The 14,419-nt window shown below is 39.9% G+C and overlaps 1 protein-coding gene and 1 long non-coding RNA gene across 2 annotated transcripts; one reads left to right on the plus strand and one right to left on the minus strand.

Moving 5' to 3' along the window:
- The first annotated feature begins 75 nt into the window (after positions 1-75).
- mthfd1b (methylenetetrahydrofolate dehydrogenase (NADP+ dependent) 1b) lies at positions 76-11,887 on the plus strand. The gene is made up of 28 exons (XM_023402747.2): positions 76-287; positions 2,217-2,301; positions 2,405-2,464; positions 2,582-2,635; positions 2,732-2,868; positions 3,025-3,125; positions 3,212-3,348; positions 3,572-3,683; positions 3,819-3,946; positions 4,261-4,358; positions 4,555-4,728; positions 4,972-5,108; positions 5,205-5,251; positions 5,342-5,449; positions 5,546-5,620; positions 5,887-5,989; positions 6,114-6,190; positions 6,482-6,622; positions 6,713-6,781; positions 7,080-7,191; positions 8,079-8,218; positions 8,457-8,498; positions 8,609-8,709; positions 9,291-9,468; positions 9,624-9,731; positions 9,871-10,023; positions 10,484-10,590; positions 10,688-11,887. Exons 1-27 carry the CDS (start codon positions 250-252, stop codon positions 10,571-10,573), a joined length of 2,805 nt encoding a protein of 934 aa, XP_023258515.1. The 5' UTR covers positions 76-249; the 3' UTR covers positions 10,574-10,590; positions 10,688-11,887.
- Positions 11,888-13,047: 1,160 nt separating this feature from the next.
- On the minus strand, positions 13,048-14,373 carry LOC111652453 (uncharacterized). Its single transcript, XR_015437035.1, has 5 exons — positions 14,287-14,373; positions 13,594-14,193; positions 13,447-13,503; positions 13,333-13,353; positions 13,048-13,232 (listed from the first exon to the last, which is right to left on the minus strand). It is a non-coding gene; the product is annotated as an uncharacterized LOC111652453 (long non-coding RNA).
- Between the last annotated feature and the right edge of the window lie 46 nt (positions 14,374-14,419).

Raw genomic sequence — 14,419 nt, forward strand, 5'->3', positions numbered from 1 at the left:
CCGCCCCCTCTGCTGTCATCTCCACTGGCGGGGCCACATTCTAGGTCAGACGCTATTCCTAAAAGTTAATACGCTGATTTTCAGTGTTAGTGCTGCACTTTTGAATGAAGCCTGCGCACCAAATACATTTATAACGTTTTTAGAAAAAACTTTAGTTTTTGGAAGCAGTCTCCGTGCTCCTCTTTTTGTCAGGCGTACAGTGTGCAGGAGACACCAGCAACTCAGAGCACAGACTTCAAGGGTCAGAAGATGTCTGCTCAAATCATAAGTGGGAAAGAGGTTTCAGCGTAAGTATCAAAATTTATCCTGCACGTTTATGCATGCAACCCAATAGGTGTAACGAAACGTGTCTTTGTAGTGGCTAACTACGCAGCTAACTAGCCACCTGGGTTACATTAACTTAAAAATTTACGTTGCATGAGTCATGAACAACTCCCGTGCTTAATCCAACTATAAATGCAGGTTTTATATTTCAAGAAACTGGTCTTGTCCGAGTTGACGAAAGAAAATAATTTCATAATGTAGTTTGATATGGTTGTACATGGTGCTGGCCACGTGAATGAAGTGTGCCAGCAGTTTTCCCTGATATTTGTGGAAAACCAGCTGAGAAATCACAGTGGACTCTTTCTCAAGCTGCATGGGAGACTTGTTTGCTGACAGGTATGTAGCTCAGCCTAAATGTGTTGACTGATTTATGATAGTCAAAGTTGTAAATTGGTGGTAATCCATAAAGTTGGTTAATTGAAAACAGTGGAATGAATGATTGTAAAACCTGCAGTATTATGTAAGAAGCTGTGTGTGGGGTTGTGAAATGATCTTTGCCCTGTAGGTCCAGGGACCTCATCAAATGGTGAGCCTGACATAAACTTGTGAAACTCAGAAACCCCAAACTAACCTTTTTAGTTACAACTCTTCATTTGACTCCCTTTTAAATATTTCAGTTCAATTTGCAAATCGTTTCCTTGTGTTTTTTATAGTTCAAAGTTTGAATAAATCCTAACTGTTTATTGCCTATTAACAAAAGGTTTGGAAGGTCCAGATATATTTGCCTGAGAGACAAAACTGCCCCCTCACTTGAAAAGTGCTGGACATGTAGTTGCATGTGCTTGTCACAAGACATGACAGCCCGTACCCTGTTAGCTGCCCCTCACAGTACTCGTTAGTTAAATTATTTTATGCAACACAAATTGTGTGTACAGCCTCTCTGTAGCTGGACAAAAACTGACGTACTATTAATTATGATGGACATGTGACCTACATTGACTGAAACTGGCTCTTTCTTTCAGGAGTGTAGTTTGGAGGATAATGGCACTGGTTGATCAGTGACCAGGAATTGTTTTATCAGCTATCATTGTGATAAGGATTCTTACTATGATACAATATGCTAGGATTGGTTTTATGACATCTGGGATTTCTATTTTCTCCTGAGCGAATAAATAAAAAGCAACATGGTGCAGGTTGTGTGGAAAATAATGTACCTAAAAAAACAAAATTATGAAGACATTACGATCGTCCTCTGTTTTGATCAAGGTTATCACTGGACATACTATGGTTATTTTGGACAAAAAAACAGTTTGAGTATAAAACACAATTCCTTGAAAGGTCACTGGGGCAAAAACATTACTTAAAAGGAAGTTCAAATTGGTGTCACTCCATTGTGTCACACATTTATAATCACTCACATAGTGCATTTCATCATCTCTGCAAATGAAGTTCATGTGATGCCCATAGGTCAGTCTATCATTAGAGCTTTCTGTGTGACTCTGTTCTCATCCTCATCCAGTGGATGAGATTAATAAATCAGATTAGTAGTGTGATTTATTGTATGAATAGTATTCAAAGGGTTGACAGACATGACAGATCTTAAAATGATTATAATTCCTATGAATTAATTCCTTAAGTCCAATTAACTTTGTATCACTGTTGTCTGGTTTTGCCTTTGATTGGTTCAGTTGACTTTGTGTTGAGTGATGTGATAAGCCACAGCTGAGACAAAGTATTGGAATGTGTCCCGGCCTCCAGGCCATTAAAAGAATAAAGACAAAGCAAAGGCGAAGATAACACACGTCTCTTGAAGTGTACCATTGGAAGGAAAGGAAATGGGTTTATGTTTGTGGCTTTAGTGCTATGCGGTCCTAACCCTTCCCTTTTATAATACTGCATCCACAGAGATAAACAACTCGGTAAAGTTTTATTCCATTGTCTTGTGTTCTCAGGCAGGTGAGGGAGCGTCTGAAGAAGGATGTGGAGCAGATGAAGCTTCAAGACCCCAACTTCAGACCTGGTCTGGTGGTCTTACAGGTAAGTGCATGATGGGATTAATCATGGGTCATTGCTCCATCTATATGGCAGAAGGCCTGTTCCTTCATACAGGCAGGCAAAGTAATGCCACACATTTTTGCAGGTTGGAGACCGTGATGATTCAAATTTGTACATCAGCATGAAGTTGAAGGCAGCAGCAGAGGTAACAAGATTATTTTTTGGTATACAAGACATTTACATGCAATATGTAAACTATAATTGTGCTGTACGTTGTAGCAATCAATCCCAGCTTTAGGCTTAAACTCTCTTTTTAATGCAGATTGGAATTCATGCCACACATATGAGACTTCCCAAGACGGCAACAGAAGAGGAGGTGAGGACAGGTTTATACAGTTAAACATCCATCCCCTGATTTTGTTTTAGTGCTTAATACAGCTCAGGGAGTGTAAAGGAATCTTTCTCTCTGTAGATTCTTCACAGTATCACAGAGGTGAATGAGAACTCGTCTGTCCACGGCCTCATCGTGCAGCTGCCCTTAGGCTCAGTTCACAAGATCGACACAGAGAAGGTCACCAACGCCGTGGCCCCAGAGAAGGATGTTGACGGGTGAGAGCACACGTAAACTAAAGATCATCTTTAAAGATTTTTTTCTATCTATTTAGAACAAGGTGGTGTGTTTTGTAGCTTGGATACCTTTAGATCTGTAGACATTGTTAGTTTATGATATTTAATGTTTTCTTGTGTGTTTCGGTCCATTTGCAGGCTAACCAGCATAAATGCAGGGAAGCTGTCTCGCGGGGACCTGGGCGACTGCTTCATCCCCTGCACACCAAATGGCTGCATGGAGCTGATCAGACGGACTGGTAAATTCAGAAAATAACACCCTAAAAGAAATAACAAGAATTGCACATGGTCTGAATGAATCAATGGCTTAAATGCTTCCCTGCAGGTGTGTCTGTGGCAGGGAAGAGAGCAGTAGTGATCGGTCGCAGTAAGATTGTGGGTGCGCCAATGCATGACCTGCTGCTGTGGAGCCACGCCACCGTCACCACCTGCCACTCTAAAACTGCTGATCTCGCTGGAGAGGTACAACAGCATTACCTTCACCCCACCTAGAGGAACAGTCCCATATATCATCATAATACCCATCAGTGGTTGTGTGTCTCACAGCAGTGCTAGCAGAGCATCAGTTAGACTTTAGTTAAAAAGAAATTGTATAATAACCAACAGCCAGAATCAGGGTTGCACATGATTTTATCTTGTTAATTTATGCATTGATTCATCCGTGTCCATCACTGTTCATGTCCAGGTGGGAAAGGCAGACATCTTAGTTGTCGGCATCGGTAAAGCAGAGATGGTGAAAGGAGAGTGGATCAAGAAGGGAGCGGTGGTCATCGACTGTGGCATCAACCACATCCCAGGTCTGACTATTTCTGAGGCTTTTCTTTTTTTCTTCTGCTTGAGTCATGGCACCGTGGAGTTTTCTTTAAGTGAATCAGTAGAAGCTGGTGGTAATCGTGTGGTATTTATTTAACGCTTCTCTCTGTCTCTTTCAGATGAGACTAAAGCCAGTGGGAAGCGGGTGGTGGGTGACGTCCACTACGCCTCAGCTCGGGAGCAGGCTGGCTTCATCACCCCTGTGCCTGGCGGTGTAGGACCCATGACTGTCGCCATGCTGATGGCGGTAAGGTTCATTTGGAGAGTTAATCTTGAAATAAACGCTATGTGGCCATTAATTAAAGCTGAATTTCCTTAAATTGTCTGGTGCTTTTGTATATGTTATAGTATTTATTCAACCAGCCTTATCTTTCAAGTGCCTCTTATCATTTTAATACACGATTAGATCATTTTTATTGCAGCTAAATGATCTTAGATTTTCTTATTTTCATTTATGTTGTGAGAACACAGGATGTAAGGTTAAAATAATTGAAATTGCATTGTTTAAAATTTCCTTAATTCACATGTTGAATGATTGACCCTGTGTATGTGTGTGTACAGAACACAGTGCTGAGTGCAAAGCGCTTCCTGGAGGGACATCAACCAGGGAAGTGGAGCATTTCTTACACCAAACTCAACCTGCAGAAGCCCGTGCCAAGGTGTGTGTCCTCACCTCACCTCTTCTTAGTCATGTGTTTCTTTAATTGTCACTGAAGGGCTGAACTGTTTGTTAAATTCAATAAACCACATGAAAGAGGAGCCCGTAGAAAACTCTGAATGTGCTCTTTGTCTTCAAGTCCTTGCTGTTTCTTCCTTTTGCTCAGATTTTGTGTGTTGTCTTTGTCACTCCAACAGTGACATTGTCATCTCTCGCTCTTGTGTGCCCAAGCACATTGACCGTATAGCAAGAGAGGTGGGCCTGCTTTCTGATGAGGTGGAACTCTATGGCAAGACCAAGGCCAAGGTCCAACTGAATATCATCAAACGCCTGCAGAGCCAACCAGATGGCAAATATGTGGTGGTCACTGGGTATGCTATCAGCACTACTGTACTGTTTGTTTTTCTCTGGACTATTGCATGTTTCACCACATTATTGTTTTTTATGTTTTATGTCGGGGGGGGGGGGGTATTAATTCCCTTAATTTTTGTATGTAATAATAAACAGATGACAAAAAAAGCATGATTCCAAAACTGTCAAACTTTTGCTTTTAAAGTTACACATATTAATGTGCAGCAGATATGATCAGTGCTAACAATATTTTCTGTCCGTAGCATCACACCCACCCCTCTGGGTGAGGGAAAGAGCACGACCACCATCGGCCTGGTGCAGGCCCTGGGAGCCCACATGAACGTCAATGTGTTTGCATGTGTCCGACAACCTTCTCAGGGACCCACCTTTGGCATTAAAGGTGAACTTTGGAATAATGTTCACTCAGTAAGAGCTTGCAGGTTACCTGGTAGGTTATCCAGGTTCATGAATCTGTACTTTTGTCCTCTGTCTGCAGGTGGTGCTGCAGGAGGTGGATATTCTCAAGTCATTCCAATGGAAGAGGTACTGCGATGCTGTTTGAAGTTAGAAACCATGCTGATTGCATAAGAATACAAAGAAAATATAGAATTTAATTAAATTTGTTCATTTTAGTTCAACCTGCATCTCACTGGTGACATTCACGCCATCACAGCTTCCAACAACTTGGTGGCTGCTGCCATCGATGCCCGCATGTTCCACGAGTCCACACAATCTGACAAGGTGGGTTCACCTTTTATTTCAGTTGTGTGTTTTCTTTCTTTCTTTTTTTTAAAAATGTTAATTAATGTATTGAAACCATTGTCTTTCTCTGTGTAGGCTCTGTACAACCGCTTGGTGCCGCTCAGTGGAGGACAAAGGAAGTTTTCACCCATCCAGATCAACAGACTGAAAGTAAGTGATTTTAAACCCAGACTTGTAGGTTTCGACTGTACTCTCAGTCCATGTTAAAGTGGGCCTTTAGGGGCGACCCGACAGCCGAGTTGTTAGGGCGCATACCGTATTGGCGCAGATGCACTGAGCAGCAAGTCACTGACTCGACATGTCATTTCCCGTCTATCTCCAATGTCCTATCAAATGAAAGCACAAAAATCCCACCAAAAATAATAATAATTGATAAAGTGTGCCTTTTAATATTAATGTTTTCTGTATATGTGTAGAGACTGGGCATAGAGAAGACGGATCCCTCCGCTCTGACTGAAGAAGAGATCACCCGCTTTGCCCGCCTGGACATTGACCCAGGCTCTGTCACCTGGCAGAGAGGTATGAACATCTGCTAGTCCTCAAAACTCTTGATGTTTTGTGCCTCAGTATGTCTGCTGTATATTGGATCCAGCCTTATGTACAATTTATTTAATGTTCATATGGTCTTTGTGTTTCACTTCAGTGTTGGATACCAATGATCGATTCCTGAGGAAGATCACCATCGGCCAGTCTCCAACTGAAAAGGGATACACAAGAGAGGTGAAAAGAAGTGATTTATCATTCAGTAAAGGTCTCTATGTGTAATATTAGAAAGTGATTGACTTTGGTGCCCCCCAGTGGTAGGATCAAAAAAGCAAATAGCAATGCAACATAGAAGTTCAGATAGAAGCTATGATCACATACAGATTATGCACATAGTGGATATAACAATTGGATTGCAAAGTTAAGCCTAGACAGAGCAAAATAAAAAATACTCCACACTACTTAACTCGACTGCGTTATTGATAAGGAGACATGTATTTACGGTGCCCTGCTCCCTTTGTCCTCCAGGCCCAGTTCGACATCACGGTGGCCAGTGAAATCATGGCGGTTCTGGCCCTCACCAGCAGCCTGGAGGATATGCGTCAGCGTCTCGCCAAGATGGTCGTGGCCACCAGCCGCAACGGACAGCCCATCACCACAGAGGACATGGTCAGTGTTCTGTAGCCTTCTTCATAGCCTGACCTTATATATAAGTATATGTGGAACGAGGCTCCTATAATTTACTGTTTTGCTTTACAGGGTGTGAGTGGCGCTCTAACTGTGCTGATGAAAGATGCGATAAAGCCAAACCTGATGCAGACTTTAGAGGTGGGTGACATGCAGCATACACACTAATCTGTACAGAGATTTACAAACCAGAAAGTGTTGCATGGTAGCACTTAGATCTTTTAGGAACATGTGAATTTAAACTTTAAAATTTAAGAAAAAATAACCACTAACTTCCAGTTCAGTCTTTTTACAAATGTTGTTCTGATGGTTGCTGTTGTTGGTTTTTAAGCGGTTCTGTTTATTTTTTTTGCTAAATTGTTTGTGATTCAAACTTGTGTGTATGCCAGGGAGATGACAATGCCTTGAGTTATGGGTTTTGTATCACATACATCCACAGGGAACCCCTGTGTTTGTCCATGCGGGCCCCTTTGCCAACATCGCCCATGGCAACTCCTCCATCCTGGCCGATAAAATAGCTTTGAAGCTGGTTGGACCTGAGGGCTTTGTGGGTAAGTGAGCTGAGAAAATGGCTTTATGGGAGCTGCTACCATTAAAATATATATATATATATATATATATATATATATAAAACTTTTTGGTGCCTGATCAGTGATCCAGGACTGCACTGCTGCTACTGCTGTAGATGGTTTGTTTATACTGTACATGCTGACTGTAAAAGTGACATAGCAGATATCAAATTTGCAGTAAGTCAAGTCCATTTTATTTATATAGCACATTTCATACGGCAAGCATAAACTCAATGTGCTTTAAAGCAAGAATACATCATAGATAACAAAATATAAAATAGCATAGAAGAAAATATTACATAAATAAAACATAGAGCACAAAAAACATACAGAATAGGAAGGTATTATTATTATCATTATTCTAAAAGGGAAATAATAACAATGATAATAGTAACTCGCACCACACACTTAAACCTAACTAGAAGCTTGTGAAAATAGATATGTTTTTAATTTACTTTTAAAAGAAGACACTGTTGTAGCAGACCGTAATTCATATGGTAAAGAATTCCAGAGAGGAGGACCATAATGACTGACGGCACCATGAGCTGATTTAGAGTTGATTCTTGGTATAGTGAGGAGACCTTTTATATGATGATCTTATGGATCTCTGTGATGTGTATTTAGTGAGCATGTCACAAACATAGGAAGGAGTTAAACCATTAAAACATTTAAAAACAATGACAAGTATTTTAAAATCAATTCTTTGTTTTACTGGGAGCCAGTGAAGAGATGATAAAATGGGAGTAATGTGCTCAGACCTTTTGGTTTTTGTTAAAATGATCGATGTTACTCTGTATTCCCCACACTCTTCTCTTCACCTCAAAACCTCCAATTATCCAATTATAACCTCTGCCAATTATCCCTAACAGTGACCGAGGCTGGTTTTGGTGCTGACATTGGCATGGAGAAATTCTTCAACATCAAGTGCCGCTACTCAGGCCTAAGGCCACATGTGGTTGTTTTAGTGGCTACTATCCGAGCCCTGAAGATGCACGGAGGAGGACCAACGGTGAGTTTGCTTGAGTTTTCCTTATGATTTCAATAACAAGATGATTAGGTCAGTGACTTTATTGGAAAAACCACAGTTGCTTTTATATGTAATTTTACATGACATTCTCAAGCAATAACTCATTCATATTCTCACTTCTTCATTCACGCAGTTGTAGGAGTCATAATAAATGGTCATGCTTGTGTGAGTTGTTGGAAGTATTAATTGAAGTAAAACATTGAACACATTTTCTGTACAGGTTACTGCTGGGATGCCACTGCCAAAGGAATATGTGGAGGAGGTAATGCAAAATGTTGTTATGCACTATACAATATGTGAAGTGAACATCGCTGTTTTTAACGTCATGCTCGTAAGCTTATTTAAGTGTGTTTTGTGTGTACCTGTATGTAGAACCTTGAGCTTCTGGAGAAGGGCTGCAGCAACATGAGGAAACAGATAGAGAATGCGCAGCACTTTGGTGTGCCTGTGGTGGTGGCTGTCAATGCTTTCAAGTAAGTCATGGATGATGACATTTTTATTTCACTTAAAGCTGCACAAATCAATATTTTTTACACTATTAAATGGTCAAATGATTGTAGTATATGTAATGTCAACAGGGCAACTTAAAGTGACAGATCCACTAATTTCTGTGCCACAACTTTATTGTTTTTAACTGAGCATCAAATGGCAAAAACAGAGCTCAACGAGAGTGACTATTGGTCTTACATCCATCAGAAGGGCAGAAACTTGATTCCAAATTAGTGCTAATGTTGCTTCATATCTGCTGGCAGCTGTTGGCTAACATGTTAACAACCTCATAAGGTGAAATATGACAATGTTGTTTACAGCTTGTTTGTGCTACCCCCAAGTGGTCAAAAATGAAGACTGAATCAAGACACAGTGAATCTTTTTTCACTTCCTTTTCATATCAAGACATAATCACCTTTCTTGAGGCAGAAATGTATTATGTCAGTATAGAGATCAGGTGATAAATAGTGATGTAAAAGTCATTGTGTCATTTATTAATACACATGTAGTAAAGATTTTTCTATGTCTATTTATCCCGCCTTTCTTGTGCTGATCTCTCTTGCAGGACGGACACTGAGGCTGAGCTGGACTTGGTCTGCAGCATGGCCAAAGCCGCCGGAGCCTTCGAGGCTGTGCGATGCTCCCACTGGGCTGAGGGCGGAGCTGGCGCGGTGGCCCTCGGTCAGGCCGTCCAGAGGGCCTCCGGGGCCCCCAGCAACTTTAAGTTCCTCTATGATTTAGAGGTATGGCCTCTAACCTTGATTTGCTGTAGTTGATTGTTGGGTAAAAATGTAGTATTTGAATTAGTTTGATAGAAAAGGTGTATATTTTTACTGTTTTGTCATTGGTTTGCAGACATACACTGATGTCCATATGTATATCTCTAATTCCACTTTAGCTCCCTATTGCTGATAAGATTCGAATAATTGCCCAGAAGATCTACGGAGCAGATGATATTGAGCTTCTCCCAGATGCTCAACACAAGGTGGAGCTCTACACCAAACAGGTCAGCAACTGTTTATTTATTTATTTTTTTGTTTCATCTGTGTTGTCAGGGCTGTTCTTTTGGTTGCAGCCATCAGTGGAGAGTCTATAATTGGATGGTGAATGCTTGAATAGGCCTTTGTGTCCTCTTCTGCCATCAGGGTTTTGGCAATTTGCCAATCTGCATGGCAAAGACTCACCTGTCGCTTTCACATGAGGCAGACAAGAAGGGTGTGCCCAAAGGGTACATCCTGCCAATCCGAGACATCCGAGCCAGTGTGGGTGCTGGCTTTCTGTTCCCACTGGTTGGCACGGTAGGCTTTTTTTTCCCCATTAATTTGTCTTCCTTATGGAGCAGTACCCTGCTCATAAAACACTTGTAGCACTCAACTCAACTGTCTGAAGGTAGAAGGTAAATGGCTGAATCCATACATGATCAAATGACACCCTGCAAAACATTACATTTGTGTTTTTGTTTATCTGTGTAATTTTCCATCTACTGTGTCTGCAGAAGGCTCAGCTGCAAACCACTTAACCTAACATTACTGTAGAAATAATGGTTTCATTCTTCATTAAACAGCACTGATAATGAAATTACTCTACATGTCATCACTTGAAAATGACCACATCATAAAAGTAGATTGTGAGAGTAGTAGTACATTTTTCAGCTTGCATTCTCTGTGTGTACAGTGTATGGGTGCAATGACTGCTCAGTGTTTTCCTTGACGGTGTTTGTCATTTAAACGCCTTTCTTTGTCTGTGTCTTTATCCTAGATGCCCACGATCCCCGGTCTGCCCACCAGGCCTTGTTTCTATGATATTGACCTGGACCCTGAGACTGAACAGGTCAATGGGCTCTTCTAAAACAGGACTATATGATGGTAAGGAGGCTAGTTAAGATGTACGTGTATAAATCTCATAGTTGGTGGTCACAGATCATGACTGTATATTGCCCTTTCTGTTTCCTCTCTTCCTCAGTGTATAGTTGTGGCCCAGCGCCCCTCCCCTACTGAGCCTTAATGAAATGTGATGGACTAATGACTGGAAGTGCCTCAAGCTCGTCTGCTGGTGCTTTTTCTTTGTTGTTTTTCACTCAGACACTGACATCTGTAAATAATTGATTTGCTTTGCCCAGAGGGCGGCTGATGGGCAAATCAAGCAGCTTAATTAATCACAGGACCATTCATTCCCCAGAGATTGAAAATCTGTGATAGACTTTTTGCAAGGGGAAAGTATCCTGTTGACAGATCTTTAAGTTACTTTGCTCACTGTGCATAAACAAACCCGACTTGTATTTTCCCTTTCCAAAACTCCAAATGACTAGTATTTACTACTCGTATGTTTTGTATGCACTGCACAAGGCGATCGCCTCCAGGCCGCTGTCTTCAACAAGTCTTAACATAAAAATAATGGGGCCTTACAAAAGGTTTAATGATTATTCCAACACACCAGCAACAGCCAGGGCATTATGTTTTTGGGTTGTCTGTATCTACATACCATTCCCATGAATGCAATATCTCAAGAACCACTCAAGGGCATCCCTTCAAACTTGGCACAAATATTCAATTGGACTCAAAGATCAAGTGTTTATATTTTGGAGGTCAAAGGTTAAAGTTCAAAGTAACGGTGACCTCACATTCTATAAATGCAATATCTCAGGAACGCCCAGAGGGAATTTCATTGCAATATCTGGCACAAACATGTCACTTGGACTCTACGATGAATTGATTAGAATTTGGTCGTCAAAGGTCAAGGTCACTGTGATCTCACGAAACATGTTTTTGGCCATAACGCAAGAATTCCTGTGCTAATTATTACACACTGTAACGCAAATGTCCAATAGGATAAAATTATGAAATTTTATATCGAAATTGTCAAAGGTCAACTTAACTGTGACATCACAACGCCACATTATTCAACACTGTAACTCAGGAAGAGGAGATTGTGATCATATTTCCTGCAACTTGTCTGGTTGGCAGAGGCGTACAATCGTGAGGCGGTACTTGAGCAATACTGTGACTAAAACCTGTCAAATGTCCTGTATTCTAACTGACTTTTCTAACTCTGTCTAACATTGCTGGATCTGCACTGCTGTGAAAATGAACTGTCATGATGTTGAAAGTCAGTGATTTCGACTTTTCTGTCAGAAAAAGATCAAATAAAGTCTTCTTTACAATTTTTGGAGATTAGAATTTTTTTTTTTACTGTATTTGTTGAACATTTTTACTTACTACTCTGCTACTTCCATGTCTTTGTCTGCAGTCAAGATTATTTTTATTATATTATGTCCAGAGTATCTGTTTCTGAGCATGTACAATTTCTTCTTTTAATTGTAGTCTGACTACAAATATTATATTATATATTTATATATTTTTAAAATACGTGTTATCCTTTATATTTATTTATGTCAATCCTGATTTTTACTCAAATTTGAATAATTATCTCACATTAGCCTTTGAGTGCGTCCTTAAGAATGTACCTCCTCTTTACTGCACATATTTAAATCTGAGTATGTGACAACTCAATCTTTGAATATTTAGTAGTAAATATCAGAGTACATATTGAGTTGTTGTGCTTACTATACATTTGTTGATCTCTAGATAGTGAGTGATGATTGCTGAAGCATCCATTCAATAGTAATGAAGGTGAGCGTGATCACAACAACTTTTTCTTTCCACAGCACAAATGTTGAATGAGACATTGTGACTTGTTGAAACACCTGAATGAAGAAAAAATGTTTTCCAGCTAAATGCATTTTTATGTCACATATCAATTAGGAAACAACTTGTATAATGAATTTCAAGATAAACTCATGGTATTAGTTGATTAAATATCCTATTTTCCAACAGTGTTTACTGGGATGGGAGTCAATTTCTTGCATCGCCCATCACATCAGTCATCGCATCACTATGGAAACCAATGTGCTGTTGTTCACTTGAGTGTTCAGACGCACCCTCAAAGATGTGACACATACGTGCCTTGGGTTGGAATAAGGGGAATCAGTGAACCAAGACACAGTCATTGACCTGTAAGGAACAATTTTGTATGCGTATGATTTTCAGCTGAAATATATTAACTGAAAGATAGAAACAGTCTAATTTTAAAGGTTGGATCTCTGCAACTGCCACTGAGCAGTATATTGTGAAGAGAAAGGTATTATGTTTGTGGATTAACCAGAAATACTCATGTTTACCTTCAAATTATAGAGGCCAATAGAAATTAAACAATTAAATGATGTACCTAAGACAATGAACTATAAAAGATCACATGCATCTGTTTTGGATAAAGGTGTTAATATAGGGTCTGTCACTAACGTGAAACAATAAACCAGTCTTGCCTATTTCTGGATTAGTTTATTACAGATATATTTAATTCTGTACAATCATTATCACAGAAAGGTAATTAAAAGATTCCTTCATCACGGACCACCACCACGCATTTCTTGTCCACGTCCTTTTCCTTGTCCTTGTCCTTGTCCTTGTCCTTGTCCTCCCTTGCCTCTGTTTTTCCCTTTTCCTTTCCCCTGTAAACATCAATAAGAAAAATGGCCGTCTCTATTTTCGAAAAGACAGACAAATAAAATGCTGTATAATTTTAATACAAAAAGCTTATAAAAGCATTACCTTTTTCACCCTTCCTCCATTCTATAAAAGATAATGGAAAATTAGCTCAAGGGTGCTACAAAATTACTGAATCAGCCAGTGAGCACACATAAAAAAAAAAAAAAAGTGACTTACTCCGTCTGACTCAGACCCAGAGCTTTCCTCCTCATCTGACTTCTTTCCCCTCTCCTCCTAATAGAGGGAAACAGCTTCATAAGCACACATGTTATCATGCAGTTAGTCACAGGTATAAAGCACTGTAAGGAAACAAAACTGACTCACCGCTTTGCCTTCTGTGATAGGAAGACAAAAAACAAAGTTAAAAATGTGCAAATTAATAGAGCAATCGCACATAAACTAAAATCAAATGTGTCAAAAGAATTTGCTAATGGGCAGTTGTGAAAAACATCTACAATCTTTGTTGAATTTAAGCCAATACTGCAGCGTGGAATGAAAAAAGGTCTGAGCCACACAGGGCATTCCCCTGAGCATTTTTTTAGTGCTTTTTTTCTCCCCTTAACTCAACTGCAGTTGTGTGAAATATTTGAATTCCTGGGAACCAAACTTTTGTGCAAGTTGTGCAAATATATATCTATATACATGCATCTTTTCAAATGAAGACAACGGAAAAATGAAAACTGATTATATTATGCCCAAAGTCAAAATGTGTGCATACAGATGGAATAAAGTAAAGTGACCATTGTAACAATTGCACCAATGCACTAGAGTAGAGACCTCCCAGTCTAAAGTAATAATTAGACGTTTTTCAGCATCCCACATGGAAAACTGTTCCACAAGTGTCTTTGAAAATATAACAATTAATCAAAGAGCCTTACGGTCACTCATTTTGTCTTGTTGACAAGTGCAGTAGAAAGTATTTTCCTGGAAGAATAAAAAATGGGAAAAGGATATTAAAATCCGAATCATTAGGTTCCTAGCAGTCGTTACAAATAATCGAGAATAGCCACTACATACCTGGTGCAGAGAGGAAACCGACTTGTGTCAAACGTGTGTTCACTCTGTATTTATAAGGAGCCATATAAGGGGGTGTGTTTGTGTTGCATGTACTTGTCATGTCATGCTATCTGACATTTTGATCATTGCAGGT

Source organism: Seriola lalandi, unplaced genomic scaffold, assembly GCF_002814215.2.
Source record: "Seriola lalandi dorsalis isolate HSWRI2012SDOR001 ecotype SW California unplaced genomic scaffold, Sedor1 jcf7180002053982, whole genome shotgun sequence".
NCBI lineage: Eukaryota > Metazoa > Chordata > Actinopteri > Carangiformes > Carangidae > Seriola > Seriola lalandi.

What these genes read in the sequence shown, in the direction of transcription:
- mthfd1b (XM_023402747.2), top strand. Translation starts at nt 250, where the DNA reads ATGTCTGCTCAAATCATAAGTGGGAAAGAGGTTTCAGC. An exon ending in GGAGCTGATCAGACGGACTG is followed by an intron (nt 3,126 to 3,211) that starts GTAAATTCAGAA and finishes GCTTCCCTGCAG; the next exon opens with GTGTGTCTGTGGCAGGGAAG. An exon ending in AAATATGTGGTGGTCACTGG is followed by an intron (nt 4,729 to 4,971) that starts GTATGCTATCAG and finishes TTCTGTCCGTAG; the next exon opens with CATCACACCCACCCCTCTGG.